This window comes from Meyerozyma guilliermondii, genomic scaffold (assembly GCF_000149425.1).
Source record: "Meyerozyma guilliermondii ATCC 6260 scaffold_6 genomic scaffold, whole genome shotgun sequence".
Taxonomy (NCBI): domain Eukaryota; kingdom Fungi; phylum Ascomycota; class Pichiomycetes; order Serinales; family Debaryomycetaceae; genus Meyerozyma; species Meyerozyma guilliermondii.
In genome coordinates this window covers 341,837-368,861 of record NW_001809795.1, presented here as the reverse complement: position 1 = coordinate 368,861, position 27,025 = coordinate 341,837, and the positions used below count along the sequence as shown (strand labels likewise).

Here is a 27,025-nt window from a genome sequence, read left to right as displayed (position 1 = left end):
ACTATGGCAGGGCCATATCATAGCAGAATATTTGCTCTCAATTTATTATGGGTTTTGGTTTTTGGGTTACGGAACTTGCATTCTTTTTCATAGAATCGAGCTAGTGTTTTATATACACATTTTTACGTTCTTTTACAGATATGTACATGCACCACCTTACTCTTGATTACTTTCCGCCTGTCGAAGTTGATGTTGTAATAAACCCACCGCAACCGAATTCGATCTATAATGATTAGGTCGGAGGGCTCCGCTCTTCTTAGTCGAAGTCTTGCTTTCGGTTTCTCTATCATTCTCATAGTGCACAGCATTTGGGAATGGGAAGCTTATGGGATCTTTCTTGTAATGATTATTATACTGATTGTGGAAGATATTCTCTCTCAATCCTGCGGATCCAGCCGGCTTTGAATCTCGTATGGTAGATACATCAAGAGTTTGTGCCTTTTGAGGCAAGACAGGAGTACTCACTGGAGGCTCTCGGGTTGGATTCAAAGTCTTACCACTGGTATTAGACATTACTGAGATAGTGGGTGCCATTTGCAGCAGTCCAGCACCTGAAATACTGGGTCTGGGAACATTGGTCATAAGTCCAGCTGGTAAGTCTTCAAACTCTGGTAAATCAGTTTGAAAAATCACGGGAGTTTCCTGATGATTTCCACCAGATTGACCATAGGCAGGTAATTTGGAATCATAAGATTTGGCTCTATGGGACAAGGAAAGAAAAGGAGGTCTAACTGACGAAGCCACCTTGGACGAAAAAGCCAAGGTCAAGTCTCCATCCTCATCGCTATCAGAGCCGCTGGAACTGCCGCTCGAGGAGCTTGAAGAGCTGCAGCAACTAGACGACGAAGTATGCGAAGCGAAAAGGGTTCTTGGAAGTGTCTTGGGAGCTATGGCATCGTCGTTGATCTTGGCGACTTTGGAACTGTCGGACATCAGTGTGTCCAAATTGAACCTCAGAAACTTTTCATTTATACCGTCAACGTCTCTGCTCAAGATATCTGAATCGGAAAAGATTGCGTCGTTACCGCGACCACTAACGGATTTACGTCGTCCAGAATGTTTCTCGGTAAGTTCCTTGTACTTTCTCGAGACATAGTCATCATTTAAACTGTCCAACGAGGCCAAGCTGTCGCTCAAAGGAAGAGAGATCACCGAGGATGGGTCTCGATCGTTGATGATATATGGATCCACAGTCAAGAGCAGGGCAGTAGTTCGCTTCAGTGAGGGAACAGGAATTGGGCTAGAAATAGAAGACTTGTCTTTTGTTGGTCTGGAGATTGTGGATCCTTGACGACTTCCAGACTGAGACGAACTCAAGTAGGCACTCGAGCGCCGTCTCTTGTCATCCTGAAGTTTGATGTCCTTAAAAGCATCCATGGCAGACTGGTTTTTGAGGTAGACGTCACCCACAGCATTTCTCTTGGTTTCTATCTGAGATGCTTCCGTTCCGGTAGCACTGTCTCTCCTGGAACGGGTGTCAGAATCGATGATATCGTGAACAATATGGTTACTTCCCTTTCTCGGCAAGTTCCCATTTGAATTGAAACCACTAGAAGAAGACGACATGATATCTGCTATACCATTCACCTCCTTTGATAGACCAGATGGAAAATGAGGCGCCGAAGTATAGTCTGCATTGGAAATGGTTCTGCCCATTTCTTGCGGTGGAGGAGTAGAAACATTGAAAGCTTCAGAAAGAATCACCGAATAATCATTCGAAGAAGATCGCAAACCTACCAGTGAGCCGTATTGAGAAGCAAGTTGAGAAGGAGACTCGTCGCTGGAACTTTCTGTTCGGAACATTAACTCACCATTGAGAGTGCCAGCTTTGATAGTAGCAGCCACACTTCTTCTGATACGTGAACCCAACCCTACCACTGCATTATCAACATCGTCCTTCAGAATGTCTAAATTTTGCTCCAAGCCTGCAATGTACTTTTCGGGATCATTTGAATCGGGACTGGCATTCAAGTATAGCAATTCATTGAGCAGGTCCATATCATTGGCCAAATCCATTAAGACAAATGGATGCTGCTTGATCTCAGGTATATCAATTCTCGAGTCTTTGTTCTTGTCTAGCAATTTGGACAAAAGGTCTTTCGCCAAATCGAACTCTAGTTCGCTGACTTCTACCCTGGAATTGAACGAGCACCGATCAGGAGGAAATTCGAGTGGCTGGTTTACAATAACCAGGAAAAGTTCATACTCGGAATCGGCATTGAACGGAACTTTTCCAAAGAGAAGACAGTAGAGAGTAACTCCAAGCGCCCAAATGTCAATCTTGTGATCGATACGAGGAAGAACTTTCGACATTATGTCTTCATTTCTCAAAATTTCCAACGATGAAGCTGACACTGATTTGGAGCTGTTCGCCGACAGAAAATTGGTCTGGCACAATTCCGGTGCAAAGAAAGCTGGAGTTCCTGCCGTTTTAGCCAATTCAAGTTCATTGGGAGGGTCGCCGGGCCCACTTAAAAACAGGGCAAAAGAGACGCCGAAATCAGAAATCTTAACCACATTATCGGAAGACACGAGTAAATTAGCAGGTTTGACATCACGATGTACAATGCCAAGCATGTGGAGGTATTCGAGCCCCAAGAGAACATCACGAAAGATCTTTCGGGACTGCTTGAAGGTGAGGTTTGGAGAAAATGTGTTGGAGAGAAGATCCAGATCTTCGTCATTGATGGTATAACTCAGAAGATGGCCCTTAGAACCACAGCAAGGAATCTCGTCGGAGGGCTCAGAAGGACTTGGGGTGTCGAGTTTACGTTTCCACTTGATTTCTCCCTTTTCTAGGTACTCGAGCACCAAATATATTTTCTTGGAATTCATATCATCGAGTACCTCTCTGAGACTGACGATATGGCGATGGTTGCACCGCTTCATGATGGCTATTTCCCTTCTTATTTTGGTGCTATATTCATTGGGGTGCACCTGAGGTCTTGAGAACCTTCTCATATGAAGCTGGGGCCTATCTTTGGAATTCCGATTGACGATTTTGATCGCAACCAATTCATTGTGCACTAGATCTCGCGCAAGTTTCACCTTGCCGTGTTCACCTTTTCCGATATCATTGAGGATCTCGTATGTGTTAAGTACCCGACGCTTGGTTATAGGGTCATATTCGAGAAAAACCTGTTTTGTTTCTTTAGGAGGAGACGGCAATGTCGACGAGGGACGCAGATCTTTGCGACTGGCATGTCTGGAAGGAGCACGAGAAGAAGAGTACGAGTCATTTGTCGACCCGATATCGGTAGCAGAGCCTTCACGGGACCTAGAAAGGGACCGCTGGAGAAGTCCAGCTACTTTTCCCAAGAGATTGTACCTTGAGCCCCGTTCGTCATAAGGTTCATGTTCGTCTTCTTTGACATTTTTTATGGTTTCAACGCCACATATGGGATTTGCAGGTCCAGTACTGACCCCTATTCCAAGGGAAGGCGCTAAGCCCGCTTGGGAGGTGCCGCCTGGATCTTTATTCGTCATGAAAGATGGAGTGGTGTGGTGAGGAAATCTTTATTGCGTTGGTGTAGCGGTGTTCTGCGGAAGGTGGGGAAGAGAAAAAGGGAACAAGAAAGAGGAACAAAGAAAGAAATGAAAAGAGATGAAAGAAGAGAAAAAAAAGAACAAGGGAAGAAAAGCTAATAGAGTGATGCATAGTGCCCTAGTGTATATAGGTCGTGGTCTGAACGACATCTATTTAGTGTAGATCTAGTGATGTTCTGCTGAGCTCCTCTAGTTGCAGTTAGAGTGGTACTTAGCAAAGAGATCTTAAGAATTAGCAAAGAAATCTTAGCAAAGGGATCTTAGCAAAGGGATAGGAGACGGGATCGTAGGTATCGCGGTCAAGGCTGTATGTTAGGCAAACCAGAATTTTTGTTCACCTTTTCTTTTCCTCCTCCTTCTTCTCTCTCATTGCCTGAAGCCAATTGGTCAACCCCTCGCCCTTGTACTCAATGCCAAATGCCTGTGCTAGAAGCATTCCTGTGCCGTCGTTCTGGTCGAGCTGGTCGCTAAACTTGGTCAATGATTGACGGAAAAATGAAGAAGTAACTACTTCCATGACATTATCAGCTGTGGGTGCGGTTCCCTCTGGAAGATGAGGACCAAATACCTGCTCAATTGCTTCAGGACTCATCTTGTGTACGAGTTGCGATATGTTTTCCGGCAGAAGCACGTCGCCAAGTTGCGAGATGTGCCCTGAAAAGCTAGAGGTGCTAAGTCAGTAGATGAGGATTTCATGGTCTATGTATATACTTACGATTCCTGAGCCAATGGGGCATTTTCGGTATGGGTTTCTGCTGGCGGCTCGGCGGTCGCCTGTTCTTCGTCGTCGTCGTCGTCTCCAACCGCTATCAACTCGTTGATCTTGCGGATTATTTCGTCATCTTTGGTGGTGAACGAGTTCAATTGCTCGTCGTCTCCCACGTCCTGGAACCAGTACAAGTTCTTCGCACCAGAACTGAGAAACGTGAGTGCCACTACCCGCCCCGTAGTACACGATTTGACGGGTTTGAAGCTGACATCGCCGGGAATTATTAGTAACTCGTCTCGTTCGCCATTGCTGGATTTGGGCGTCCAAGTGAAATCATAAAAGCCTTCTTCATCAGAGTTGACCTTGATGGAGATCACGCCCTTGTGGGGCAACGGCGTGCACTTGTGGGTGGTTTCGTCATACTGGACCTTGCCAGCGTTGAATTTGACAAGGGCCATGGTTCCTTAGTAAACTGCACAAATTTAAATTTGCCGCGAACTTTCTTTGGTGATTCCTGCACCAATCAATCCACCACCAACTAAAGTGGTACCCACCATATTCCATGGAATTCCCCCCTCGCGACGTTTCTGACGTTGTACACCGCATAGCAACCCTCTTGCGGGCCCGCAACCACACTTTGGCTGTCTCAGAAGCTGCCTGTGGTGGTCTTTTGTCGGCCTACTTGGTGTCGGTTCCAGGAGCCTCTGATTTTTATATTGGTGGTAAACTGTTGTATTCGCTTAAACAACGATTGAGACTCAGCGGGTGGCTGGACCAAGAAATACAGTCGTATGTGGGCCCTTCTGAGCTGGTGGCGTTGAAGTTGGCTCGTACCACCCGCTATGAGTTGGGTCTGACTTATGTTTTGTCTGAGACTGGCTACGCTGGACCATCTACGGATCTTCATTTAGGTGCTCCAGCGGGAGCTGATGCCGTAGGCACCGTTTTTTTGGGAGTGAGTGGGCCCAATGGCGAAATCAGCACCGTTTGTCGCACTGGCAAGAATGACCGATCGAGCAATATGATTGAGTTTGCACGACACGGGCTTGAGTTTTTGCTCGAGCAGTTGGAGGGGGAGGAGAGAAAAGAGGAAGAGAACCGAGGAAAAGAGTGAAATGGAGAAGTAAAAGTGAGTGAAAAATGAGTGAAATTGAGTGAAATTGAGTGAAATTGAGTGAAAAGTGTATTAAGTCCTTTCGATTTTCACTTTTTTTATTCACTTTTCACTCTACTTTTCACTCTACTTTTCAATTTACTTTTCACTCTAATCTTCACTTTTCCACCCATTGACTAATGAACCACGACAGAATTGATGGCTTAACAAATCCAATTCAATTAGAGCCTAACTGAACCAGCTACTCCCTGATACAACTCCCTCCATGTAAGATAGAAATTTCATCAACAAGCAAAGAAACAAAACAAACATTAGAAGCCATTTCTAAACACAATTGTAAATCTACATCTGCTTTTCCCTGTCCTGCCCTCTCTGGTCCCGTTCCTGCACACACCGCAACACGTCGAATGTTTGTGATCTCTACACGAGACGCAAACAACACTACTCTCAGTTATGACTACAGGTAAGTCTTCTGGTATTTTGGAGGCACCAGATCGTCCCAGACCCTTCTATAGGGTGCTATAAACAACCATACTCACTTTCAACTTGCGATTGTAACTTTTTTGTTCATCTACTAACTTCAGTGGCTCCATTAGAGGATTTAAAGATCATAAGAAAAAAGCTCAATGGGTACGTTGGATTCGCCAACCTTCCCAAGCAGTGGCATAGAAAATCTGTGCGTCGTGGGTTCAACTTGAACGTGATGGTGGTTGGAGAACCTGGATTGGGAAAAACTACCTTGATTAACACCCTCTTCAACAAACCAGTTTTGACGAAAAATGTCGACGAGGAAAGAGAAGAATTTCCTGCTGTGACGGTGCAACTGACGGCGTCAGAGATTGAAGAAGATGGCATCAAGTTGCGTTTAAATGTGGTGACGGCTCCAGGATTTGGGGCTCTTACTAACAACGCCGAATCGTGGAAACCTATTGCCGATGAAATTAACACGCGATTCGACACCTACTTGGAATCAGAGAGCAGGCTCAGCCGGACTACCATCGAGGATCCTCGGATTCACGCTCTTCTTTACTTCATTGAACCTAGTGGTCATTCATTGAGGGCTTTGGATATTGCATTTATGAAGCAGGTGCACGACAAGGTCAATTTGATCCCTGTGATCGCCAAGGCCGACACTCTTACCGACGACGAAATTGTTGAGTTCAAGAGAAGAATCTTGGACGATATCAAGTACCAGGGTATCAGTGTGTTTAAACCGCTGGTTCACGAGACCGATGACGACGATGCCGCGGTGTTAAACAATAACGTGCTCTCAAAACTCCCCTTCGCTGTGGTGGGGTCTACAAACTACGTACAGTCAGCCGATGGTCGTTCCGTGCGTGGGAGAAGCTATCCGTGGGGAATAATTGAAGTTGAAAACGAAAACCACAACGACTTTGTGAGATTGCGGGAGTTGTTGATCCGTAATTACATGGAAGAGTTGAAGGAAAACACCAACAATGTCCTCTACGAAAACTATCGTAGTGCCAAGTTGTTACGTATGGGCATTGAGCAGGATGAGTCCGTGTTCAAGGAGTTTGACCCATTGGCCAAGCAGGAGGAAGAAAAGGCACTTCATGAAGCCAAACTTGCCAAGATGGAGCAAGAGATGAAAGCAGTGTTCCAACAAAAGGTCAGCGAAAAGGAAAAGAAATTACAGAGGTCTGAAGCCGATTTGTTCTCACGTCATAAGGAAATGAAGGACAAGTTGAGCAAACAAATAAAGTTATTGGAAGATAAGAAGGCACAGTTGGAGAAGCAAAAACTGTTGCCACAAGATCCTCCCGCCCCAGCCCCACAAAAGAGTCGTAAGGGCTTTTTGCGTTAGAATTGATGAAATATACCTTTGAAAAACACCGTGGTATTTTCTACATTGTTTCTCGTTTCAGGTGCCGCGCAAACCTTCGGTGCATTAGAGAGCACTCGATACATCTCTACCGTAGAATATACCACCTTCAGCCGAACAAGTGGCCTCAATTCTCTACCTCATTGTACTCTACATTAACCTAAATTACCCGTTCTGCGTTCAATTGCAATTCTAAGCCTCTACTTGGCCTTCGAGTTGCGTTCCCTGGCTCGTGACAGCAACGCAACCGAAGATTCCAATTTCGCACACGATTTTTCGCCAGCGAAAATCACAAGTCACCCTAAACTAGGACCAAAATGTCTGAACCCGTTACCCCCAAACCAAGCGAAAAGAAACCTGTCAAACAACAAGATTTGATGGAGACAGTGCAGGTGAGTATATCAGAAGTTTTCTGGGCCTTCAATGGCGCTTTTTGACAATATTAGTCGAGACCCCTGATTTTTTCGAAGATGTAATTTTGAAAAAAAATTGGACTTTTTTAGGTTTACCGTATACTAACATAGACTCTTCAGTTTGCCTGGTTCGTGGGACACCTTATCACACTTATCTCGGTGATTTTTTACTCTCTTACGTTCATTCGTATTGGTCATCGCACCCAGTTTTTCTGGTTCTACTTGGCCACTTTGGGTATCATCGAATCATTTGGCATTCTTATCTTCCAATTGGTATCGAAGAAGAGTCTTCAAGTGTCTGGCTTATTGAAGGATGACAACACCCAATACTTTTTGTTGGGATGTTTCTTCCTTCTTCTCAGACCCCACATTATGTTGCCTCTTCTCCCCTTTGGATTGTTTTCCGCCTTCCATGTGTTGGCATACACAAAGGGTCACTTGCTTCCTGTGTTTGGCATGGGTGAAAGCCCAATTGCTGCACATGTTGGCCACTTTGTTAGTAACAACAATACCAAGTCAATTCAAGTTGCCAGTCTTCTTGAGATTATCTCTTGGTTATGGCTCTTTGTACGCGTGATTACCATCAGAAAGAGATCATTGACTCCTTTCCTCGTGTACTCGTTGTTCCTTAAGCTCAGATTTGAGAAGTCTGTATTCACCAGAAATCACTTTAAGCGCTTGGAACTCCGCATCGATTCTGCTGTGAACAACGCCAACAATCCCACCGTCAAGAACATTTGGGTTCAATTCAAGGACGTGGCGAGAAAGCTTGGTTCCATCTACCTTGTCAACGACTATTCAAAGGAAAAGCTGACTTAGAATATACGATGTTTTATTGAAGATTGTAGACGGTATATAGCGACCCACTGTATTCCTGCCATATGATGTAAGTCGTGGCTGGGTGGTCACGTGACCATGACATCACCGGGCGTAATTCCATCGGCTTCTATCCGGTTCTATGCACCATATTTAGTTGCAAAAATGCCTGGAAATCCATCGAACCCGATGGAATATTGCCCCATGCATCGACGACTTATCCCGCTATAAATGGACACCACCGCCCCGCATACAATTTTTCATCTACCAAATTTCCATTAATAATGTCTAAAGCTGTTGGTATTGATTTGGGTACTACCTACTCTTGTGTAGCCCACTTTGCTAACGATCGTGTTGAAATTATTGCCAATGATCAAGGTAACAGAACTACTCCTTCGTTCGTTGCTTTCACCGATTCTGAAAGATTGATTGGTGATGCTGCCAAGAATCAAGCTGCCATGAACCCAGCTAACACTGTGTTCGATGCTAAGCGTTTGATTGGTAGAAAGTTCAACGACTCTGAAGTTCAAGGTGATGCTAAACACTTTCCTTTCAAGGTCATTGACAAGAACGGAAAGCCAAACATTCAAGTTGAGTTCAAGGGTGAGACCAAGGTGTTCACCCCAGAAGAAATCTCTTCTATGATCTTGACCAAGATGAAGGAGACCGCTGAAGGATTTTTGGGTACCAAGGTTAGCGATGCCGTCGTTACCGTCCCAGCTTACTTCAACGACTCTCAAAGACAAGCCACCAAGGATGCCGGTTTGATTGCTGGTTTGAATGTGATGAGAATCATTAACGAACCAACTGCTGCTGCTATCGCTTATGGTTTGGACAAGAAGGATGCCCAAGAAAAGAATGTATTGATTTTCGACTTGGGTGGAGGTACTTTCGATGTTTCCTTGTTGTCTATCGAAGATGGTATCTTTGAAGTCAAGTCTACTGCCGGTGACACTCACTTGGGTGGTGAAGATTTCGACAACAGATTGGTGAACCACTTTGTTAACGAGTTCAAGAGAAAGAACAAGAAGGACTTGTCCACCAACCAAAGAGCATTGAGAAGATTGAGAACTGCTTGTGAAAGAGCCAAGAGAACCTTGTCTTCTTCTGCTCAAACCTCTGTCGAGATTGACTCTTTGTTCGAAGGTATCGACTTCTACACTTCTCTTACTAGAGCTAGATTCGAAGAGTTGTGTCAAGACTTGTTCAGATCTACTTTGGACCCAGTCGAAAAGGTGTTGCGTGATGCCAAGGTTGACAAGTCTCAAGTCCACGAGATTGTCCTCGTTGGTGGATCCACCAGAATTCCAAAGGTTCAAAAGTTGGTTTCTGACTTCTTCAACGGTAAGGAGCCAAATAAGTCCATCAACCCCGATGAGGCTGTTGCTTACGGTGCTGCTGTGCAAGCCGCCATCTTGTCTGGTGACACTTCATCTAAGACTCAAGACTTGTTGTTGTTGGATGTTGCTCCATTGTCTATGGGTATTGAGACCGCTGGTGGTATCATGACCAAGTTGATTCCAAGAAACTCCACCATCCCTACTAAGAAGTCTGAGACTTTCTCTACTTACGCCGACAACCAACCAGGTGTGTTGATTCAAGTTTACGAAGGTGAGAGAGCCAAGACTAAGGACAACAACTTGTTGGGTAAGTTCGAATTGTCTGGTATTCCACCAGCACCAAGAGGTGTTCCTCAAATCGAGGTTACCTTCGATATCGATGCCAATGGTATCTTGAACGTCAGTGCCTTGGAGAAGGGTACCGGTAAGACTCAAAAGATTACCATCACCAACGACAAGGGTAGATTGTCCAAGGAGGATATCGAGAGAATGGTCAACGAAGCCGAAAAGTACAAGGAAGAGGATGAAAAGGAAGCTGCTAGAGTGCAAGCCAAGAACGGTTTGGAATCTTACGCTTACTCCTTGAAGTCCACCTTGGGCGAGGATCAATTCAAGGAGAAGTTGGATGCTTCTGAGATTGAAGAGGTCACCAAGGCTGCTGAGGAGACCATCACCTGGTTGGACGACAACCAAACTGCCACTGAGGAGGAGTTCACTGACAAGCAAAAGGAATTGGAGGGCAAGGCCAACCCAATCATGTCTAAGGCTTACCAAGCCGGTGCTGCTCCAGCTGGTGCTGCTCCAGGTGGCTTCCCAGGTGCTGCTCCAGGCGGTGCCCCAGGTCCATCCAATGACGGACCAACTGTGGAGGAGGTTGACTAAATAATAGAGTAATGTATTAAGAATAAAGTTAAGATTAGTGAAGTGTAGTGAAAAGCAAGCAGAAGCAACAAACAAAAAATAATCCGCCCCTATGTATCCCCTATATGCAACTTACCACTGTGAACAATGCACCCCTGTGTGTTTTGGGTCTTTATCGGTTCCGTGATTGGTCGTATGCGTCCATTCGTCCGTCCTGTCTTCCCGGAGTTGGGCGCACTTAAGACCGAAACCTGGGGAACTGCGAGTCAAAGAGGAGAGTGTAGAAGGGTGGGGAAAGGTATATAAATACAATTGAAGAACGTAGTAGTTGAATTTAGCGATGTAGAGTGAAAATTTATGAGGTTAAAGTATTTTTAAAATTGAACTCCCAATTAACCGGAAATGAAGTTGTCGAGTGAGTTCCGGCGGATGGCCGGAGTGTGAGTGGATAAGGTTTGGGCATAACGCCGGGCCAAGTATAAAAGCGAGGAAGAATCTGGGGTTGGATCTATTTCTTTGAACGTAATTGGTCATTATTTATTAACTGGTAGCTCATATAACTTGATCTATACGAGCGTACGAGTGAGTCATATTTATTCACATACAATTACAGAAAAAGTTGAGAGACAACCCAGTTCGGTGACTCAACTAAAATAGTCAATTGGTCTTAATTAACCCATTGGCAACACCCCCAGCTTTCAAAAAGCATCAAAACACCGTCTTATCTGTTGGCACCTAGTTTTGGGCTTTACCCAACAGTGCGAATTTGGTGAAAAATTTCAACCCCAGACTTTCCAAAATCCGTTGTTAATCGACTCATTTTGCCATGACCCAGCAACATTCGGTAGTCCACGAGGCCAACACTTCGCTGTTGCGTCCCATTCCCGAAGAATTTTTCGCAAAACAGCCAAGAAAGGGCCATGTCGAATCACTTGAACAATACCATGAATTGTACAAGAATTCAATTGAGGACCCCCAGGGGTTTTTCGGACCCTTAGCTAAGGACTTACTTTCATGGGACCGTGAGTTCACCCATGTCAAGTCGGGATCTCTTCAGCATGGTGATGCTGCTTGGTTTTTGAATGGTCAATTGAACGCATCGTACAACTGTGTTGATAGACATGCGTTGGCTACTCCCGACAAAATTGCCATTATGTACGAAGCCGATGAGGAAAAGGACAGTTATACCCTCACTTATGCTGAGCTTTTGAGAGAAGTTTCCAAAGTTGCTGGAGTATTGACTTCTTGGGGTATCAAGAAAAGGTGATACTGTAGCCATATACCTCCCAATGAACCCACAAGCTATCATTGCCATGTTGGCGGTTGCTCGTATTGGAGCCATCCACTCGGTTATCTTTGCTGGTTTCTCGCTGGGAAGTATTAAAGACCGTGTAAATGATGCTGCTTGTAAGGCCCTTCTCACCTGCGATGAGGGTAGAAGAGGAGGACGTCCTGTGAACATCAAAAAATTGTGTGACGATGCTCTCGAACAATGTCCAACCGTCGAGAAGGTGTTGGTGTTCAAACGTACTGGAGCTGATGTTGCTATGAAGAAAGGTCGTGATTTTTACTGGGATGAAGAAACCGCAAATTTTCCAGGTTACACACCTCCAGTCCCTGTCAATTCTGAGGACCCACTTTTCTTGTTGTACACTTCTGGATCCACGGGAACCCCCAAAGGTGTGTTGCACACCACCGGAGGTTACTTGCTTGGTGCTGCGTTGACCACAAAGTACGTTTTTGACATTCATCCTGAAGACATCTTGTTCACCGCGGGAGATGTGGGATGGATTACCGGCCACACTTATGCGTTATATGGACCTCTCGCTTTGGGAGTGTCTACAATTGTGTTTGAAGGTACTCCAGCATACCCAGATTATGGCAGATTATGGCAAATTGTCGACAAGTACAAGGCTACTCATTTCTATGTTGCACCAACTGCGTTGAGATTATTGAGAAAAGCCGGTGAAGAAGAACTTGCCAAGTACGACTTGTCAACTTTGAGAACTTTGGGTTCTGTAGGAGAGCCTATTTCTCCTGATATCTGGGAATGGTACCATGAAAAAGTGGGCCGTGGAAAGTGTCATATTACCGATACTTATTGGCAGACCGAGAGTGGTTCTCACTTCATTGCACCATTTGCTGGAATCACCCGTAACAAGCCTGGATCCGCTTCACTTCCCTTCTTTGGCGTACAAGCCTGTCTTATCGACCCAGTTTCAGGCCATGAAATATCTGGAAATGACGTTGAAGGTGTCTTGGCTATCAAAGATACCTGGCCATCGATGGCTCGTTCGGTGTGGAAAAACCACACCAAGTACATGGATACTTACCTCAAACCCTACCCAGGTTACTACTTTACTGGTGACGGAGCAGCTCGTGACCACGATGGTTACTACTGGATTCGTGGTCGTGTAGACGATGTGGTCAATGTCTCTGGACACAGATTGTCGACCGCTGAAATTGAAGCAGCTCTCATTGAGCACCACGGAGTCTCTGAGGCTGCTGTGGTGGGTATCAACGATGATTTGACCGGTCAGGCAGTGGTGGCTTACGTTGCACTCAAGGATGAAGCGGCTGGTGCCAATGGTGATGAATTGAGAAAGGCACTTGTGCTCCAAGTCCGTAAAGAAATTGGTCCATTTGCTGCTCCCAAGTCTGTCATTATCGTTGCAGACCTCCCTAAGACCCGTTCTGGTAAGATCATGAGACGTATTTTGAGAAAAATTTCGAGTAATGAAGCAGATCAATTGGGAGACATCACCACCTTGGCCAACCCACAATCGGTTGAGGGAATCATCAAGGAGTTTTCGTTGCAGTTTGGAAAAAAGTAGAATACAGATCTTAGCATAAAAGTATTTCTATTTTTCTTGTTCTTTTTTTTCTCGGTTATTCTTTTTTGCTTCTTCTGTTCCTGTTTCCGTCTCTTTCTGTCTTATCTGTTTTTATTTTCGCGATCTCATCACTCATGTGGGGACCCATACTACCATTTATTGTGGTAAAATGGATCCAATTGACCATCATGTGGTTGTGTCCCGTACGGTTCGACACTTCATCTGACCTTGTGTTAGCCAAATATGTGCTGGATCAAGCAGAATTTGTGAGTGGATGGCCATCTCCGGTGCGACCACTTGTCAATTGTTTCGTCAATTCTGTGCTAAAAAAACTTGTTGCTTGGGATATAGTGTACTTCTCGGACCTATTTGTCCACGACATCGAGTTTGAACACTTGTTTGTGTTCTGTCCTCTTTGGTGGAGATGGGTCAAGTATATGCCACCAGCTTCAAATAATTTCTACACAAAGCTATTTGCTTCTGTTATTTATGCCAATGGTTTCCACTTGGTTTCTTGTATTTCCATGTACTACTTGGCTGAAACAACATTTGGCAAAATTAGTATGTTTCGTCTGCGTGCAAAATCCATAGCATTGGCATCTTCATTGGCGTATGTCATTTCACCAGCAGGCATATTTTTGACGGCACCTTACTCAGAAAGCTTTTGTAACGTGCTAGTGATCACCGGGTTGTGGTTTAGAGAGGCTGGTCTCGGTAAAAACCCGGTTTTGTCATCATTCAACAATTTAACTTCAGTTATCTTATACCTTGTTTCCGGCCTGCTTATTGCAATTTCCTTTGGAGTTCGAGCCAATAGTGTGCTCTTTGGCTTGTTCTACCTCTATGATCTACAAAACGCTTGGAAAAACAGTCTCTTCACCGATTGTACATTGACAATTGCTGCTGGTGGACAGCTCGCTGTGGCTATAGTGGTGTCCACTTGGTACCCATATTCCGTTTTCTGTCCCAATCGTGGAGAATGGTGCAACTCCTGGTTTCCCCTGCTCTTCTCCTATGCCCAGTCAAGGTACTGGGGAACAGGCTTCCTTGCGTATTGGACCCCAAACAATATACCGAATTTTGCATTCGCAGCACCTACAATAATCATTGCATTTTGGGCTTCGAGATACTTTTTGCTCGACTATCCCTCAAACCGGCTCCTTCCGCACATAGCCACTACACTAGCACTTTGTATGGGAGCAATTCTATTCTGGCATGTTCAAATCATTACCCGAATCGGATCGGTGTTACCACTCCCATACATGTACATTGGGTGTTTGGCAACGTCACCATCCCAAATTCAAAACTCATGGGCCAAATACATTGCTGTGTTTTCCTTGCTGTGGATATTTCTCCAAACCGGCCTTTTCGCTGGGTTTCTTCCTCCAGCTTAGGCACTGTGATTGTCGCAACCGTTTTCCTAATCGGGACATGGTTTCCTCTAAGGTTAGATATAAAGTGGCCCCAATCACCAAAATTGATCCACAATGAACCAAACCAATTCAGGGGTGCTCCGAAGTGTGTTCTACGACCTTGACCTGAGCAAATGGTCGCGCACTGTGTGTGGCTTGATTTTTATCATGGTGATATTTGCAATCAAATACTCACAAAAAAAGCCGAAAAAATCGGTGGTGAAAAGAGACATAAATGCCAACAGAAAATACGGACATTGGACTCCCGACTACAATTTCAAGACCCCTACGCCGCCACCGTATCCAAACTGGGACATAAACACAACCAGACCTCAGCCGTATCGGGCTTTTAGACACAAGTATAGTATCACCATGGCCATTCGCAACATGGATTTCCATCAATGGATCGAGCTAGATAACGAATGGCTCAAGTTCCACAACCACAAGTTGGAGAGAACGCGGGAGAAGAAGCAAGAGTTGTGTGTTACCAGTCCTGAAGCTCGGGACGCTGCATTTGAGTTGTTGGATGAATTGTGGAACTATCTTCCCCATAGATATCCTAGTTTATTCCAACAAACTCCAGATGGTTTGAGTAATTTGGTTACGGGAGAGTCATGGAGCTTCAAAAACGGCACCAAGGAGGATCCTATGTATATAGCGGCCATGCTTCTACAAGACGATATAGCCATTATGATCGAGCAGGAAGATGGTCAATATGTGTTGAAAGGAGGAGCCATTATGTTGGCTGGGTTCTGGAGACTCAAAGACAAGTTCAATCTCCCATTGAGTGCCATTCATACCTCGGGAGATGTTCCAAAGTATAAGGAAAAATTGCAAACTGGAATGGAAAAGTTCTTTATTCGACAAACCTGCGATAAGCCGGTGGTTCGCAACAATTATTTTATTCAAACCGATGGAAATTTGCCATGGTCCAAGTCGATTGGTGACGAAGATAAAGACGTGGTTGGTTGGTACACCGCTGAGCCTGCAAAGGATATCAATCAATTGTACTTTCGTAGTGAGAGACAAAGTTTGAGAAGATTGCCAAAAACTGGTGCGACAATTTTCACCATCAGAACTTATTTTTTGCCAATTACCGAACTTGCACAAGAACCATACGTTCCCAGAAGACTCTTGAATGGCATCAGAAGCTGGGTTCCTGAAGTCCAGGATTATAGGGGATACACCAAATTCAAGGATGTGGTGGAGCCATACTTGGAGAAAATGGCAGATGAGCAGGAGGCCAAGGGCTATACTGTAGAGACGGAGCCAGAAGTATATCCATACTAGTAGAAAACAAAGAAAGAAGGACTGATGAAGGAAAGAATGAATGTAAGAATTAGACTCTTCTAGTTGGTCAATCCAGTATCTTTTTTTTTTTTTCTACACTCACACTCATTATTATCATGAATTGCGCTCTGCGCCTAATATACATAACTATGATCTCTCACCTCTCAATCTTCTAGCCAACTGGATATCCTTCTTTTGGATAGTCACTCTCTTGGCGTGGATAGCACACAAGTTGGTGTCTTCAAACAAAGAAACCAAGTAAGCTTCAACGGATTCTTGCAAAGCACCGATAGCAGAAGATTGGAATCTCAAATCGGTCTTAAAGTCTTGAGCAATTTCTCTAACCAATCTTTGGAATGGCAACTTTCTGATCAAAAGTTCAGTAGACTTTTGGAATCTTCTAATTTCTCTCAAAGCGACAGTACCAGGCTTATATCTGTGAGGCTTCTTAACACCTCCAGTAGAAGGAGCGGATTTTCTGGCAGCCTTAGAAGCCAATTGCTTTCTTGGGGCCTTACCACCAGTGGACTTTCTTGCTGTTTGTTTGGTTCTAGCCATGATAAAACTTGGTTTGATAGTGAAAACCAAATGCGGATCCACACTTGTTTTATACTGCGGTTTGTGTTGTTGCAGAACGATGCGCCGCACGGTGCGGCCGGTCACGAGGCTGGAAGTTATAGCAGCGGGAAGCGCGTGGGTGTGATGCTGTATTTTACGCACCTTCGTGGCACATCGCAGCACCGCAACTGGCGACTTCCCGCAGTGGAAACAGACAACATCCCAACACCACCGCTACCAATCGTGCGCGGCAGTACTCAAAAAGCTGCACAATAGCGGTACTGCGACTGCGCGGTAATCTGAGGCCAGAGAGTGCGCGGGTTATTCGCAGCAAAAAGTTAGGGCAGTTTCGAGGGGGCAAAAATGTTGCGGTATTAAAACGGGGGGAATTCGCACCTAAAATTTTATACACATTTTACAACTATGTCTGGTAGAGGAAAAGGCGGAAAAGGATTAGGAAAGGGAGGCGCTAAGCGTCACAGAAAGATCTTAAGAGATAACATTCAAGGTATCACCAAGCCAGCTATTAGAAGATTGGCTAGAAGAGGTGGTGTTAAGCGTATTTCTGCTTTGATTTATGAAGAAGTTAGAGGAGTTCTTAAGACTTTCTTGGAAAACGTCATCAGAGATGCTGTTACTTACACTGAACACGCCAAGAGAAAGACTGTTACTTCTTTGGATGTTGTTTACGCTTTGAAGAGACAAGGTAGAACCTTGTACGGTTTCGGTGGTTAGTTATGGGTTATGATTGTATTTAATACATAATGAATGAGTCGGTGTAGATCAAGTGGCAATAATGGCTTCTATTGGTTCTATTATATTCTATTCATTATTCTTTCTTGTTTAGTTTGGTATCCTTCTATTTTGTATCTCTTACTCTATGCTTCCTGGTCCATATAGAACCTTGGCTTCTTGCTCCTTTGTCAAGCCCTTGACAATCACATGGATATGGCTGATCAGTTTAACCGATTGCAATGCTTCCCAATTGCGAAACCAACAGATATTACTTGGGTCGATGCCGAGATTTTCAACAAATGTTCTCCTGACATATGCATCAATTTCTTTTCTAGTTTTTGGAGAAATATCACCGTATGGAGAATGAGGGTCGTTTTGGATTCGAGTCTTCAGCCAAACACATAAATGGCTTACATCTGGAGGAAAATAATAGGGGAAATGATTGGGTAATATTTTCACATCAGATTCGTCTCCGAATAATTTGTCACTAGCAGCAACAATATTGATTTCATGGTCTTCAAGTTGGTTTATTTGGTCAATTGGGATGGAGTTGTTTTGTTTCGGGTCGTACCAATGGAGTTGGTTGACTAATAAAAACTTAAATACTGATGTCTTTGCATCTTTCAATGCCGCCTTAAAACTGTGATAAGATTCAGTTTGCGCTGCCGATCTAGCAAACTTTTCAAGACGGTTGTGTCTCACAATTTCCACGATCTCTTCCCAAGTATATGGTTCATCCTTGATTTTTGAAGGAGGCATTCCTGGAGATTGCACCACTTTGAGTGAGAATGAAAGATTGGATTTTGTAGCGATCATACTGCACGTGGGAAATTTTCACCAAAGTCAGAAAGAAGAATAAGGAAGGAAAGATGAAGTGGAGAATAAAAAGAACTTGGAGGATTCGGGTGCATTATATTAATGCACGGAATCATCATGCAAATACCCATCGGGTACTAGTATACCCCAAAGCATCGATGTAACATACGGTTACATTGGTTATGTAATGGCTTAGTAATTGATAAGCCAGATAAAGAGAACAACAAAAAAGAGAAGAGGAACAACCAAAGATGAAACCGAACATGGACAAGTAACTGAACGCAGTCAGTCGCTGAATTGGATAAGCCTTGATATCTCAGGTCTACCTCAACACTTCAATCTAAATACTTCAGTCTTGTCATTAAGTAGGTAAACCTGTTTCCTGCATACACTATATAGCTGATATCGGAATCCTTCGCACCGTCTTCTTATGGTTCACAAATTGGTGATATTGAGACATGGCGAGTCGCAATGGAACCACGAGAACAAGTTCTGTGGCTGGATCGATATCCCATTGTCGCAGAAAGGTGAACAAGAAGCACGATTTGCAGGGCAATTGATCAAGAAAGAAGGAATAAAACCAACCATAATGTACACTTCAAAGTTGAGTCGGCTGATCAAATCTGGCCATATCATCTTGGAGGAATTGGACCGGTTATGGGTCGACACTATCAAAACGTGGCGTCTTAATGAAAGGCATTATGGTGCTTATCAAGGAGAAGACAAATCTGAAATTTACAAGCAATTGGGACCAGAAAAGTACCAATATGTTCGTCGAAATTTTAAGGCAATTCCTCCTTTGGCCCCCAAAGACTCACCAAATGACGGCGCCTTGGACGAAAGGTATGATAATATAGACATCGACAAACATACACTTCCGCGCGGCGAGTCTCTCGAGTTGGTGATGAAAAGACTCATCCCATATTTCGACCGCGAGATCATTCACCACGAGCTTCTAGAACACGACCGAACGGTTCTTATAGTCACACATGGCTCAATTGTGCGCAGTTTGATCAAATATTTGAGCAATGTGAGTGACGATGATATCTCCAAAATCAATGTTCCTACAGGAGTTCCATTGGTATTTGAATTAGACAATGATGGAAATCTAACGAAAGACTATTACTACTTGGACCCGGAATTGGCGAAAAAGGGTATAGAAAAGGTGAAGAATGAGGGACAGGCATAATAGAGGAAGTAGTGCCGCATGGCGCCGAATGACGCCAAATGAGGCATCGAAGCGTGTCACGTGCCGGTTTGATTCATGTTTACGACGCACGTCCAGAAACTTCGATATGCTTACAAACAGACGGCGGCGGACGTAACACGGAGATACGCCTGTGACTCGAAACACGGAAAAGCGTTGCGGATAATTGGTAATAGCAGTTTATAGATCGGAATTAAAACAGAATGACCAAACGTTAACGACCTTATGTAGGTTCTCATCGGGTTTCCATCCATTCGCTATTCCGTCTCCTCCGACTCAATTCCGATCGTCATACTCATTACATCGCGGACCCATACACCATAGCCACTTTTAGTTTATAAGCAGCAGTCATTGCCACCGTCTTAATTTACTCAGTTTTTTTTGACGGTTTTCATACTCAAATCGTTTTAATTTTTATTGCTATTGATATTTTGCCGCCTTCCAATCACATACCTTCTGACAATAATCAAACAAATTCCAATATGTCGTCGGTGGCAATATTACCTCCATTAAAGAGAACCCTCACGGATCTTATGGATGAGGAATTTTACCAAGCGCCTTCTAGCCCTGGTTCTGTTCGTGCTGAATCGCCTGGCCCAACTCCTGGATCTCCTCAACAAAACTTGTCCAGTTTACTCAACATTCCTGACTCATTTCTTGAGCAATATACCCGCATGGTCAAGCCAAATGCCACGACGTCACAAGTAAATTTGGTCGGTGGAGTCTCGAACATCAACATAAATTCCCCATATACCTCAAACCCTGCATCCTTCTCCGAATTCGGTCTGGTTAACCCTTTCACTGACTATGCTGACCCCGATTCCTTGACCAACCAACGCTTCGTCCAACCACAGCAACTCTCCAGATTTCCTACCCGGAGCTCCCGCATAACCACATTAGAGTCCCAAGGAGGAGATTCAAGCCAGAAGATGAAGGATGACTTCTTATTCAATACCAGCATAGAACCTTCTCTCATCAACGCTACTGGTGATGACTACTTGTATTCCGACTCGTCCTTGTTCGTTCCACAATCAACCGAAATTAATAATCAACGTATACCTGGGTTCGAGAACGACTATATCGTTGAGTTCGATGAAGAAGTGGAAGACGACGTTTCTGACGATGAAGATGACAGCTACTTTCATGATCAAGAAGATGAATTCGAAATGGATATGGATGTGGATAACTACTTTAAACAAGCTCAAGGAGACCAGTTCAGAGACGACACGTTGATGGGTGGCTTTTTGGACAACACACTCTCCGCTCCAGTCGATCAAGAAGATACGTTAATGACTGATGACATGGAGTCTGCTCCTAGCACCACATCTCCGTCATTATTCGAAACCCCAGATAAATCATCACACCTTCCATCTCCAGATTATTCTGACGACGAGCCTGCTAGCGAAAAGGCGGATAGCAAACCTCGTGCAGTGGATGTTGGTAACACTTGCACATTGATAAATCCATCAACCGGTCGCCCATGTGACAAGCATTTCTCTAGACTGTACGACTTGATACGACACCAGGAAACCATACATGCATCGAAGAAGAAGATTTTTAGATGTGTGATTTGCGAGGGCCGTGCTAATGGCGGTGCTGGTAACGGCCGGGAAAAGACGTTCTCTAGGGGAGATGCGTTGTCTCGACATATCAAGGTGAAGCATGGATTGGGAGGAAAGGAAGCGGTTGATTTGATCAACGAGGCAAAGATGAACGTGGAGTTTGTCAGAACCTAGCAATGTATATATATGATGGCAGATAAATAGAACTTATGACATGGTTGATTATACGTTTGATAATTCTAATTCGACTAGACCTTGTTGGTCTTGCTTTTTATAATGCAAATATTGATATGCGATGATTAAGTCGAGACCCATTTGAAAGAGTCCCGCCAACACAAAAATGATCGATGTGTTGCGAGCTCCATATACGAGATAGGTGATTTTAGTAACGTCACCTCCGAGCCAGCTGAGAAGCAAAACAACCTTGAAATTGCGAATTGATCTAAGACGTTGTAAAAGAAGAATTTGGGGCAAGGGAAGTAATGATTCGATAAACAATCCCAAGATTCCGATGCCGGTAGCATACCGAAGGCTGTGCGAGAAAATCATGGTCAAAATGGAGAAAATTGCAGTAAAAAATCCGACGTATTGCCAGTACTTGGCCTCTTCTACCCATTGCCAGAAACAGTATGGGCGTCTATAATGAACATCGAAGAATTTGAGGGCATAATTGAACACCAGAGTGATATAAGCAAAGGTGTATTCCAAGTAATCGGTACTAACTTCCACAGTTGGCAGAGCCACAGTTGACAGAGATGAGCTCGAAGGATTGTAGAGATCGTGGTTGACGATGTTATAAGACGCAGAAAGTCTTCTGGGCATATTAGCATTGAGTTCATTCTTAAAATGAGGCATAACTTCGAGAATATCTGGGTCGTAATCATGAGGTCTGTATGCCAACGATACCTTCAAGAGAACGCATTGGATTGCCACCATCACCAACAGTTGCCGGAATAACGCTATTTCGTATGGCGATATAAAGTAGTAAAGAATTCGTAGTATCAGTGACATGAGCATTGTGGCGCAAATATCAATGGAAAATCCCACCGACGATCGCTGCTTGTAGATTCCTAGACACGTTGTACCATAGGAAAACAAAGGGGTGAAGGTGATAAATATGGACGACACCCTGTTCAAATCTGGGAGATAATCCCAGTAAGTTGACATTGAAAAAACGGCGTGTGCCGAAAAAACCTTAAAATCAACAGTGTAAAACAACCAATCAGCATAAAGTAACTACCCACCAAAAAACTAGGATCTCCTTCGGTGGTTGGGACTAACAGAACCGGTTGAGCTGGGCCAGATTCAAAACACGCCACTAATGGTTGCAAACAAGTGGATATGTTTTTAGGCGAACCGCAGCTCGGAGCTTGGTAGTAGCGTGTGCAGGAACTGCCCCTGTCAAAAAAATTGGCAAGTCGCGAGATGGATTCACAAGCACGACCCATCGGATCTGATGTCTGGGTGTTTCTCATCTCAAAAACCGGGGTCGGTGTCTGGGTGCATTGAGTCATCGTTTTGAGCCACTATTTGAGTCACCGGCTATCGACAACAATCCCGGTGTGTCATTGGTTGCAGTATGCGACCACCTGCACATTTTTCCGGGGTTTCACGGCGCTAAGTGCTCAACTCGGCACAAACTGCCACCGGACCTCGGACTTAGTTGCCGGAGCCGAGTCGCAATTGCGCCCCGAGCACATGTCAATTGTGGGGGTGATCGTTGGACATTAACGGGATGGGGAAACGCTCGAGGCCAGTAATTGTGTAGGGTAGTATGTAGCATGGGATTGGATGAGCTCGTACATTTACAGCTTGTAAAGGACTCTTATTCGTGAGCAAAATGGCCTGCCATAACTTTTCACTTCCCTTTATCCGAGGATCCGTGGAGTATGCGGGCAGCACACGACAAGGGCAAGCGGAAGCGGAAGTCTGGGGTAGTCTATTTAAACCGGGCACATCCAGTGAAATTTTTTTAGTTATCAAACATGCCTTACACTAAAATTGATACTGAGGCCGAAGACCAGTTCTTCAAGCAACAAGTGCAAGAAATCGAACAATGGTGGAAACAACCAAGATGGTCAAAAACTAAGAGAATCTATACCGCTGAAGCCATTGCTAAAAAGAGAGGTACTCTTAAAATTGACTACCCTTCGTCCAACCAAGCCAAGAAAATGTTCAAGTTGTTGCAAGAGCACGAGAAAAACAAGACTGCTTCATTCACTTTTGGTGCTCTTGACCCAATCCATGTCGCTCAAATGGCCAAGTACTTGGACTCCATTTACGTTTCAGGATGGCAATGTTCTTCCACCGCTTCCACCTCTAACGAGCCATCGCCAGATCTCGCTGATTACCCCATGGACACCGTTCCTAACAAGGTGGAACACTTGTGGTTTGCTCAACTTTTCCATGACAGAAAGCAAAGAGAAGAGCGTTTGAACCTTTCCAAGGAGGAGAGAGCTAAGACTCCATACATTGACTTTTTGAGACCTATCATTGCCGATGCCGACACTGGTCATGGTGGTATTACTGCCATCATCAAATTGACCAAGATGTTTGTAGAGAGAGGTGCTGCTGGTATTCATATTGAAGACCAAGCTCCTGGTACCAAAAAGTGTGGACATATGGCTGGTAAAGTTTTGGTTCCAGTTCAGGAGCACATCAACCGTTTGGTTGCCATTCGTGCCTCTGCCGATATCTTGGGTTCTGACTTGTTGGCGGTTGCCAGAACTGATTCTGAGGCTGCTACTTTGATCACCTCCACCATTGACCATCGTGACCACTACTTTGTTGTTGGAGCCACCAACCCCGATAGCCCAGATTTGGCCACTTTGATGTCTGAGGCTGAGGCTAATGGTATCTACGGTGAAGCATTGGGAGCCATTGAGGCCGAATGGACCAAAAAGGCTGGATTGAAATTGTTCCATGAGGCGGTGATTGATGAGATTAAGGCTGGCTCTTTCTCGAACAAGGAGGAATTGATCAAGAAATTCACTTCCAAGGTGAACCCCTTGTCTCTTACTTCCAACAAGGAAGCCAGACAAATTGCTAGAGAAATTTTGGGTAAGGACATTTACTTCAACTGGGACGTTTCTAGAGTCAGAGAGGGTTACTACAGATACAGAGGTGGTACCCAATGTGCCGTAATGAGAGGCAGAGCCTACGCACCATACGCTGACATGATTTGGATGGAATCTGCTTTGCCTGATTACGCTCAAGCTAAGGAATTTGCTGACGGTGTCAAGGGTCAATGGCCCGACCAATGGTTGGCTTACAACTTGTCTCCGTCTTTCAACTGGAACAAGGCTATGCCTTCTGATGAACAAGAAACCTATATCAAGAGATTGGGTGAATTGGGATACGTTTGGCAATTTATCACCTTGGCTGGTTTGCATACCACTGCCTTGGCTGTTGACAACTTCTCCAAGAACTATGCTGAGATTGGTATGAAGGCTTATGGTAGAGACGTCCAACAACACGAAATCGACCAAGGTGTCGAGGTGGTGAAGCACCAGAAATGGTCTGGAGCTGAGTACATTGACGGTTTGTTGAAGATGGTTACTGGTGGTGTGTCTTCTACCGCTGCCATGGGTGCTGGTGTCACTGAAGACCAATTCAAGGAGAAGGCCGCTGGCAAGTTGTAGTATTTATTCAATAACACGCAAGTACGTTATCATTTTCTGTATCTTTTTCTCGCTCTCTCTTTCTATCTCATCTCTCTTGGGTTTATTGCTACTGTCCCATCGCATTTCGCAGCCATTCGCATTTTCGCAACCTCATCTTCTCTTCAATTTCGCAGCCTTCAGGAATGGGTTTCATCCGCCCCGGAAAAGCCATCAAAAAACGAAAGGCTGCCCCACTCCCAGACAGTCTCAAGAAAAAAGTTCGCAAGGAAACAAAAGGTGCTGGACATCGATCCTTGTCAATAATAGAAAGGCTTCCAAAAGAACTACTTCATCGAGTATTCGTCTTTGCCGGATTGGATCAAAATAACCTTCCATTGGTCAACAAAAGGATCAACTATGACTTGCGATTATATCACAGAGATCGAAATGATGATTCTGAGTACGTGCCTAACCACGGCCTTGCCAAAAAAGTCATTGAGCAAAACTTTCTTCGCGATATGAATTCGATGATTGACTTCAAAAAGTATAGAAACACCATTAAAAGGTTTCGACGACTTGAGAACCACGATGCCCAAAGAAACGACCTAGCAGATGCTTTGGAAGAGTTTCTTAAAGAATTTGAAGCGAAAAAATTGGGCTTGGACGTGGCAGTGCTTCACTACAAGTTCTTCAATTATAGTGTTGCGAAAAGGTTGCGAATAGGAGACTTTGCCGCTTACACAAAAGATTCCAATCATACAAGTCGGGTCGAACTACTCGATCTGATCAACGATGCTTTGGAATCTATGATTTCCAGTACAAATTCAGACACGGCTTCTGCTATATCTAAAGCTGATAAGGCATTAGAGTTGCAAAAAACTCCTTTTATTCCTCAGGAGTTTTTTGAAAGGAAGCTTAATTCAGCTGCTCTTGAGCTATTGCTCTTACTTCATACCACCCAGGGATACTCGTTGAACAATCTCGATCCATTTATACTGCTGATAGCAAAATCCATCGATGTGGAACCCAAACCTCAACTCGTTGAACGAGTATTGGCCATGGGAAAATCTGCTGCTATCACGGGGTTTTCAGTAGCAGAGCTTCTAAGGGCTCATCAGGATCAAAAGTCAGAGGATACAACTGCAATAGTTCAGTTAATTCTCAAGCATTATTACTCGCAACCTTCAACGCAATTAGAGAGCTTTATATGGCAAGAGGTGATCCAACTGAAAAACATAGATCTCTATAATACTGTTGTTGAACATTCTGGCACTCCAAGTGCACAAGTAATTACGTCTATGTAAATATAGTTTTATAAGAGCTCAGGCTGTGTATTCCTATTGCTGTTGCTCAGGACGGTACTCCCGTTGGTATGGGTCTGACATGTGCTGCAACAACGGGTTAGGATTTGATACTTCGTGGAACCACGGGTGATGCAACGCTTGTCTGGCAGTGATTCTGGCGTCTGGTCTCATTTGCAAAAGACTCGAGAGAAGGTTGAGACCCATGGAATCAAGGTTTGGAATCAACGACCTCAAGTCTTGGGGAACAAATATCTGCCAATTGCTCTTATAGTTGGCGTACGATGAGATTCCTGGCCATGTTCTCTCATTGGGGGTTCCCATTAGCCTAAAAATTTTGATGAGTTGGTCCTCGTTGGTAGTACCTGGAAAGAGAGGCTTACCAGTACACATTTCAGCGAAAATACACCCGGCAGACCAGATATCAATTGAAGTTGTATAAGCACGAGAGCCCAAAAGAACATCTGGAGCACGATACCATAACGTAACCACTTCGTTGGAGAATGTGTTGAATGGTATACCAAATGCACGAGCAAGTCCAAAATCACCCAACTTGAGTTCTCCCTTGCCATTGATCAACAAATTCTGTGGTTTCAAGTCCCGGTGAAGTACTCGGTTGTCATGACAAAACATGATGCCCTTCAAAAGTTGAAACATAAATGACTTGACAACGTGCAACTCAAGTGCTCCGTTGTTACCATTGGTCTCCATATATCTTTTCAAGTCCTTATCCATATACTCAAATACAAGTGTCAATTTATTTTCAGTGTGGATCACGTCATAAAGGGTCACGATGTTTTCGTAGTCCAATTCCTTCATCAATGATATTTCTCTGATGGCGGTGGACGGCGTGCCTTCTTCCGAGTCGAGATTGATCTCTTTTAAAGCCACAAGAGCCCCCGTGTTCCGGTTTCGTCCCTTATACACGGTAGCATAAGTTCCTTCTCCGAGCTTTTCGAGCTGCTGAAATCTGGGTTAGCACAAATTATGGAAGAGAATATACAGCTGAAAGTACTCCTGTTAGCAAAAATGGCTGAATTACATACTGTGAAGACGAACCAGTCAT

At 44.4% G+C, this 27,025-nt stretch overlaps 17 protein-coding genes across 17 annotated transcripts; 11 read left to right on the top strand and 6 right to left on the bottom strand. All coding sequences in view use genetic code 12, as the record gives it.

Annotated features, from left to right (window-relative positions):
• Nucleotides 1–156: 156 nt before the first annotated feature.
• PGUG_04818 (serine/threonine protein kinase) lies at nt 157–3,486 on the bottom strand (the record flags this gene model as incomplete). The annotated part of the gene is made up of 1 exon (XM_001482813.1): nt 157–3,486. One exon carries the CDS (start codon nt 3,484–3,486, stop codon nt 157–159), a length of 3,330 nt encoding a protein of 1,109 aa, XP_001482863.2.
• Nucleotides 3,487–4,257: 771 nt separating this feature from the next.
• On the bottom strand, nt 4,258–4,713 carry PGUG_04817 (proteasome regulatory particle lid subunit; the record flags this gene model as incomplete). Its single annotated transcript, XM_001482812.1, has 1 exon — nt 4,258–4,713. The coding sequence occupies one exon, from the start codon at nt 4,711–4,713 to the stop codon at nt 4,258–4,260; it is 456 nt and encodes a 151-aa protein (XP_001482862.1).
• A 104-nt stretch (nt 4,714–4,817) lies between these two features.
• Nucleotides 4,818–5,369, top strand: PGUG_04816 (uncharacterized protein; the record flags this gene model as incomplete). Its single annotated transcript, XM_001482811.1, has 1 exon — nt 4,818–5,369. One exon carries the CDS (start codon nt 4,818–4,820, stop codon nt 5,367–5,369), a length of 552 nt encoding a protein of 183 aa, XP_001482861.2.
• A 703-nt stretch (nt 5,370–6,072) lies between these two features.
• On the top strand, nt 6,073–7,194 carry CDC3 (septin; the record flags this gene model as incomplete). Its single annotated transcript, XM_001482810.1, has 1 exon — nt 6,073–7,194. One exon carries the CDS (start codon nt 6,073–6,075, stop codon nt 7,192–7,194), a length of 1,122 nt encoding a protein of 373 aa, XP_001482860.2.
• A 1,531-nt stretch (nt 7,195–8,725) lies between these two features.
• SSA2 (Hsp70 family chaperone) lies at nt 8,726–10,663 on the top strand (the record flags this gene model as incomplete). Its single annotated transcript, XM_001482809.1, has 1 exon — nt 8,726–10,663. One exon carries the CDS (start codon nt 8,726–8,728, stop codon nt 10,661–10,663), a length of 1,938 nt encoding a protein of 645 aa, XP_001482859.1.
• Nucleotides 10,664–11,931: 1,268 nt separating this feature from the next.
• On the top strand, nt 11,932–13,476 carry ACS2 (acetate--CoA ligase; the record flags this gene model as incomplete). The annotated part of the gene is made up of 1 exon (XM_001482808.1): nt 11,932–13,476. One exon carries the CDS (start codon nt 11,932–11,934, stop codon nt 13,474–13,476), a length of 1,545 nt encoding a protein of 514 aa, XP_001482858.2.
• Nucleotides 13,477–13,610: 134 nt separating this feature from the next.
• Nucleotides 13,611–14,870, top strand: PGUG_04812 (GPI-anchor transamidase; the record flags this gene model as incomplete). The annotated part of the gene is made up of 1 exon (XM_001482807.1): nt 13,611–14,870. One exon carries the CDS (start codon nt 13,611–13,613, stop codon nt 14,868–14,870), a length of 1,260 nt encoding a protein of 419 aa, XP_001482857.2.
• Nucleotides 14,871–14,963: 93 nt separating this feature from the next.
• Nucleotides 14,964–16,178, top strand: PGUG_04811 (uncharacterized protein; the record flags this gene model as incomplete). Its single annotated transcript, XM_001482806.1, has 1 exon — nt 14,964–16,178. The coding sequence occupies one exon, from the start codon at nt 14,964–14,966 to the stop codon at nt 16,176–16,178; it is 1,215 nt and encodes a 404-aa protein (XP_001482856.2).
• A 147-nt stretch (nt 16,179–16,325) lies between these two features.
• HHT21 (Hht21p) lies at nt 16,326–16,736 on the bottom strand (the record flags this gene model as incomplete). Its single annotated transcript, XM_001482805.1, has 1 exon — nt 16,326–16,736. The coding sequence occupies one exon, from the start codon at nt 16,734–16,736 to the stop codon at nt 16,326–16,328; it is 411 nt and encodes a 136-aa protein (XP_001482855.1).
• Nucleotides 16,737–17,159: 423 nt separating this feature from the next.
• HHF1 (histone) lies at nt 17,160–17,471 on the top strand (the record flags this gene model as incomplete). Its single annotated transcript, XM_001482804.1, has 1 exon — nt 17,160–17,471. The coding sequence occupies one exon, from the start codon at nt 17,160–17,162 to the stop codon at nt 17,469–17,471; it is 312 nt and encodes a 103-aa protein (XP_001482854.1).
• A 138-nt stretch (nt 17,472–17,609) lies between these two features.
• GIG1 (Gig1p) lies at nt 17,610–18,287 on the bottom strand (the record flags this gene model as incomplete). The annotated part of the gene is made up of 1 exon (XM_001482803.1): nt 17,610–18,287. The coding sequence occupies one exon, from the start codon at nt 18,285–18,287 to the stop codon at nt 17,610–17,612; it is 678 nt and encodes a 225-aa protein (XP_001482853.2).
• A 430-nt stretch (nt 18,288–18,717) lies between these two features.
• On the top strand, nt 18,718–19,476 carry GPM2 (Gpm2p; the record flags this gene model as incomplete). The annotated part of the gene is made up of 1 exon (XM_001482802.1): nt 18,718–19,476. One exon carries the CDS (start codon nt 18,718–18,720, stop codon nt 19,474–19,476), a length of 759 nt encoding a protein of 252 aa, XP_001482852.2.
• Nucleotides 19,477–19,976: 500 nt separating this feature from the next.
• On the top strand, nt 19,977–21,230 carry RPN4 (stress-regulated transcription factor; the record flags this gene model as incomplete). The annotated part of the gene is made up of 1 exon (XM_001482801.1): nt 19,977–21,230. One exon carries the CDS (start codon nt 19,977–19,979, stop codon nt 21,228–21,230), a length of 1,254 nt encoding a protein of 417 aa, XP_001482851.2.
• A 48-nt stretch (nt 21,231–21,278) lies between these two features.
• Nucleotides 21,279–22,223, bottom strand: PGUG_04805 (uncharacterized protein; the record flags this gene model as incomplete). The annotated part of the gene is made up of 1 exon (XM_001482800.1): nt 21,279–22,223. The coding sequence occupies one exon, from the start codon at nt 22,221–22,223 to the stop codon at nt 21,279–21,281; it is 945 nt and encodes a 314-aa protein (XP_001482850.2).
• An 818-nt stretch (nt 22,224–23,041) lies between these two features.
• On the top strand, nt 23,042–24,697 carry ICL1 (isocitrate lyase 1; the record flags this gene model as incomplete). Its single annotated transcript, XM_001482799.1, has 1 exon — nt 23,042–24,697. The coding sequence occupies one exon, from the start codon at nt 23,042–23,044 to the stop codon at nt 24,695–24,697; it is 1,656 nt and encodes a 551-aa protein (XP_001482849.1).
• Nucleotides 24,698–24,861: 164 nt separating this feature from the next.
• PGUG_04803 (uncharacterized protein) lies at nt 24,862–25,962 on the top strand (the record flags this gene model as incomplete). Its single annotated transcript, XM_001482798.1, has 1 exon — nt 24,862–25,962. One exon carries the CDS (start codon nt 24,862–24,864, stop codon nt 25,960–25,962), a length of 1,101 nt encoding a protein of 366 aa, XP_001482848.2.
• Nucleotides 25,963–25,995: 33 nt separating this feature from the next.
• PHO85 (cyclin-dependent serine/threonine-protein kinase) lies at nt 25,996–27,025 on the bottom strand (the record flags this gene model as incomplete). Its single annotated transcript, XM_001482797.1, has 2 exons — nt 25,996–26,929; nt 27,006–27,025. The coding sequence occupies 2 exons, from the start codon at nt 27,023–27,025 to the stop codon at nt 25,996–25,998; spliced, it is 954 nt and encodes a 317-aa protein (XP_001482847.1).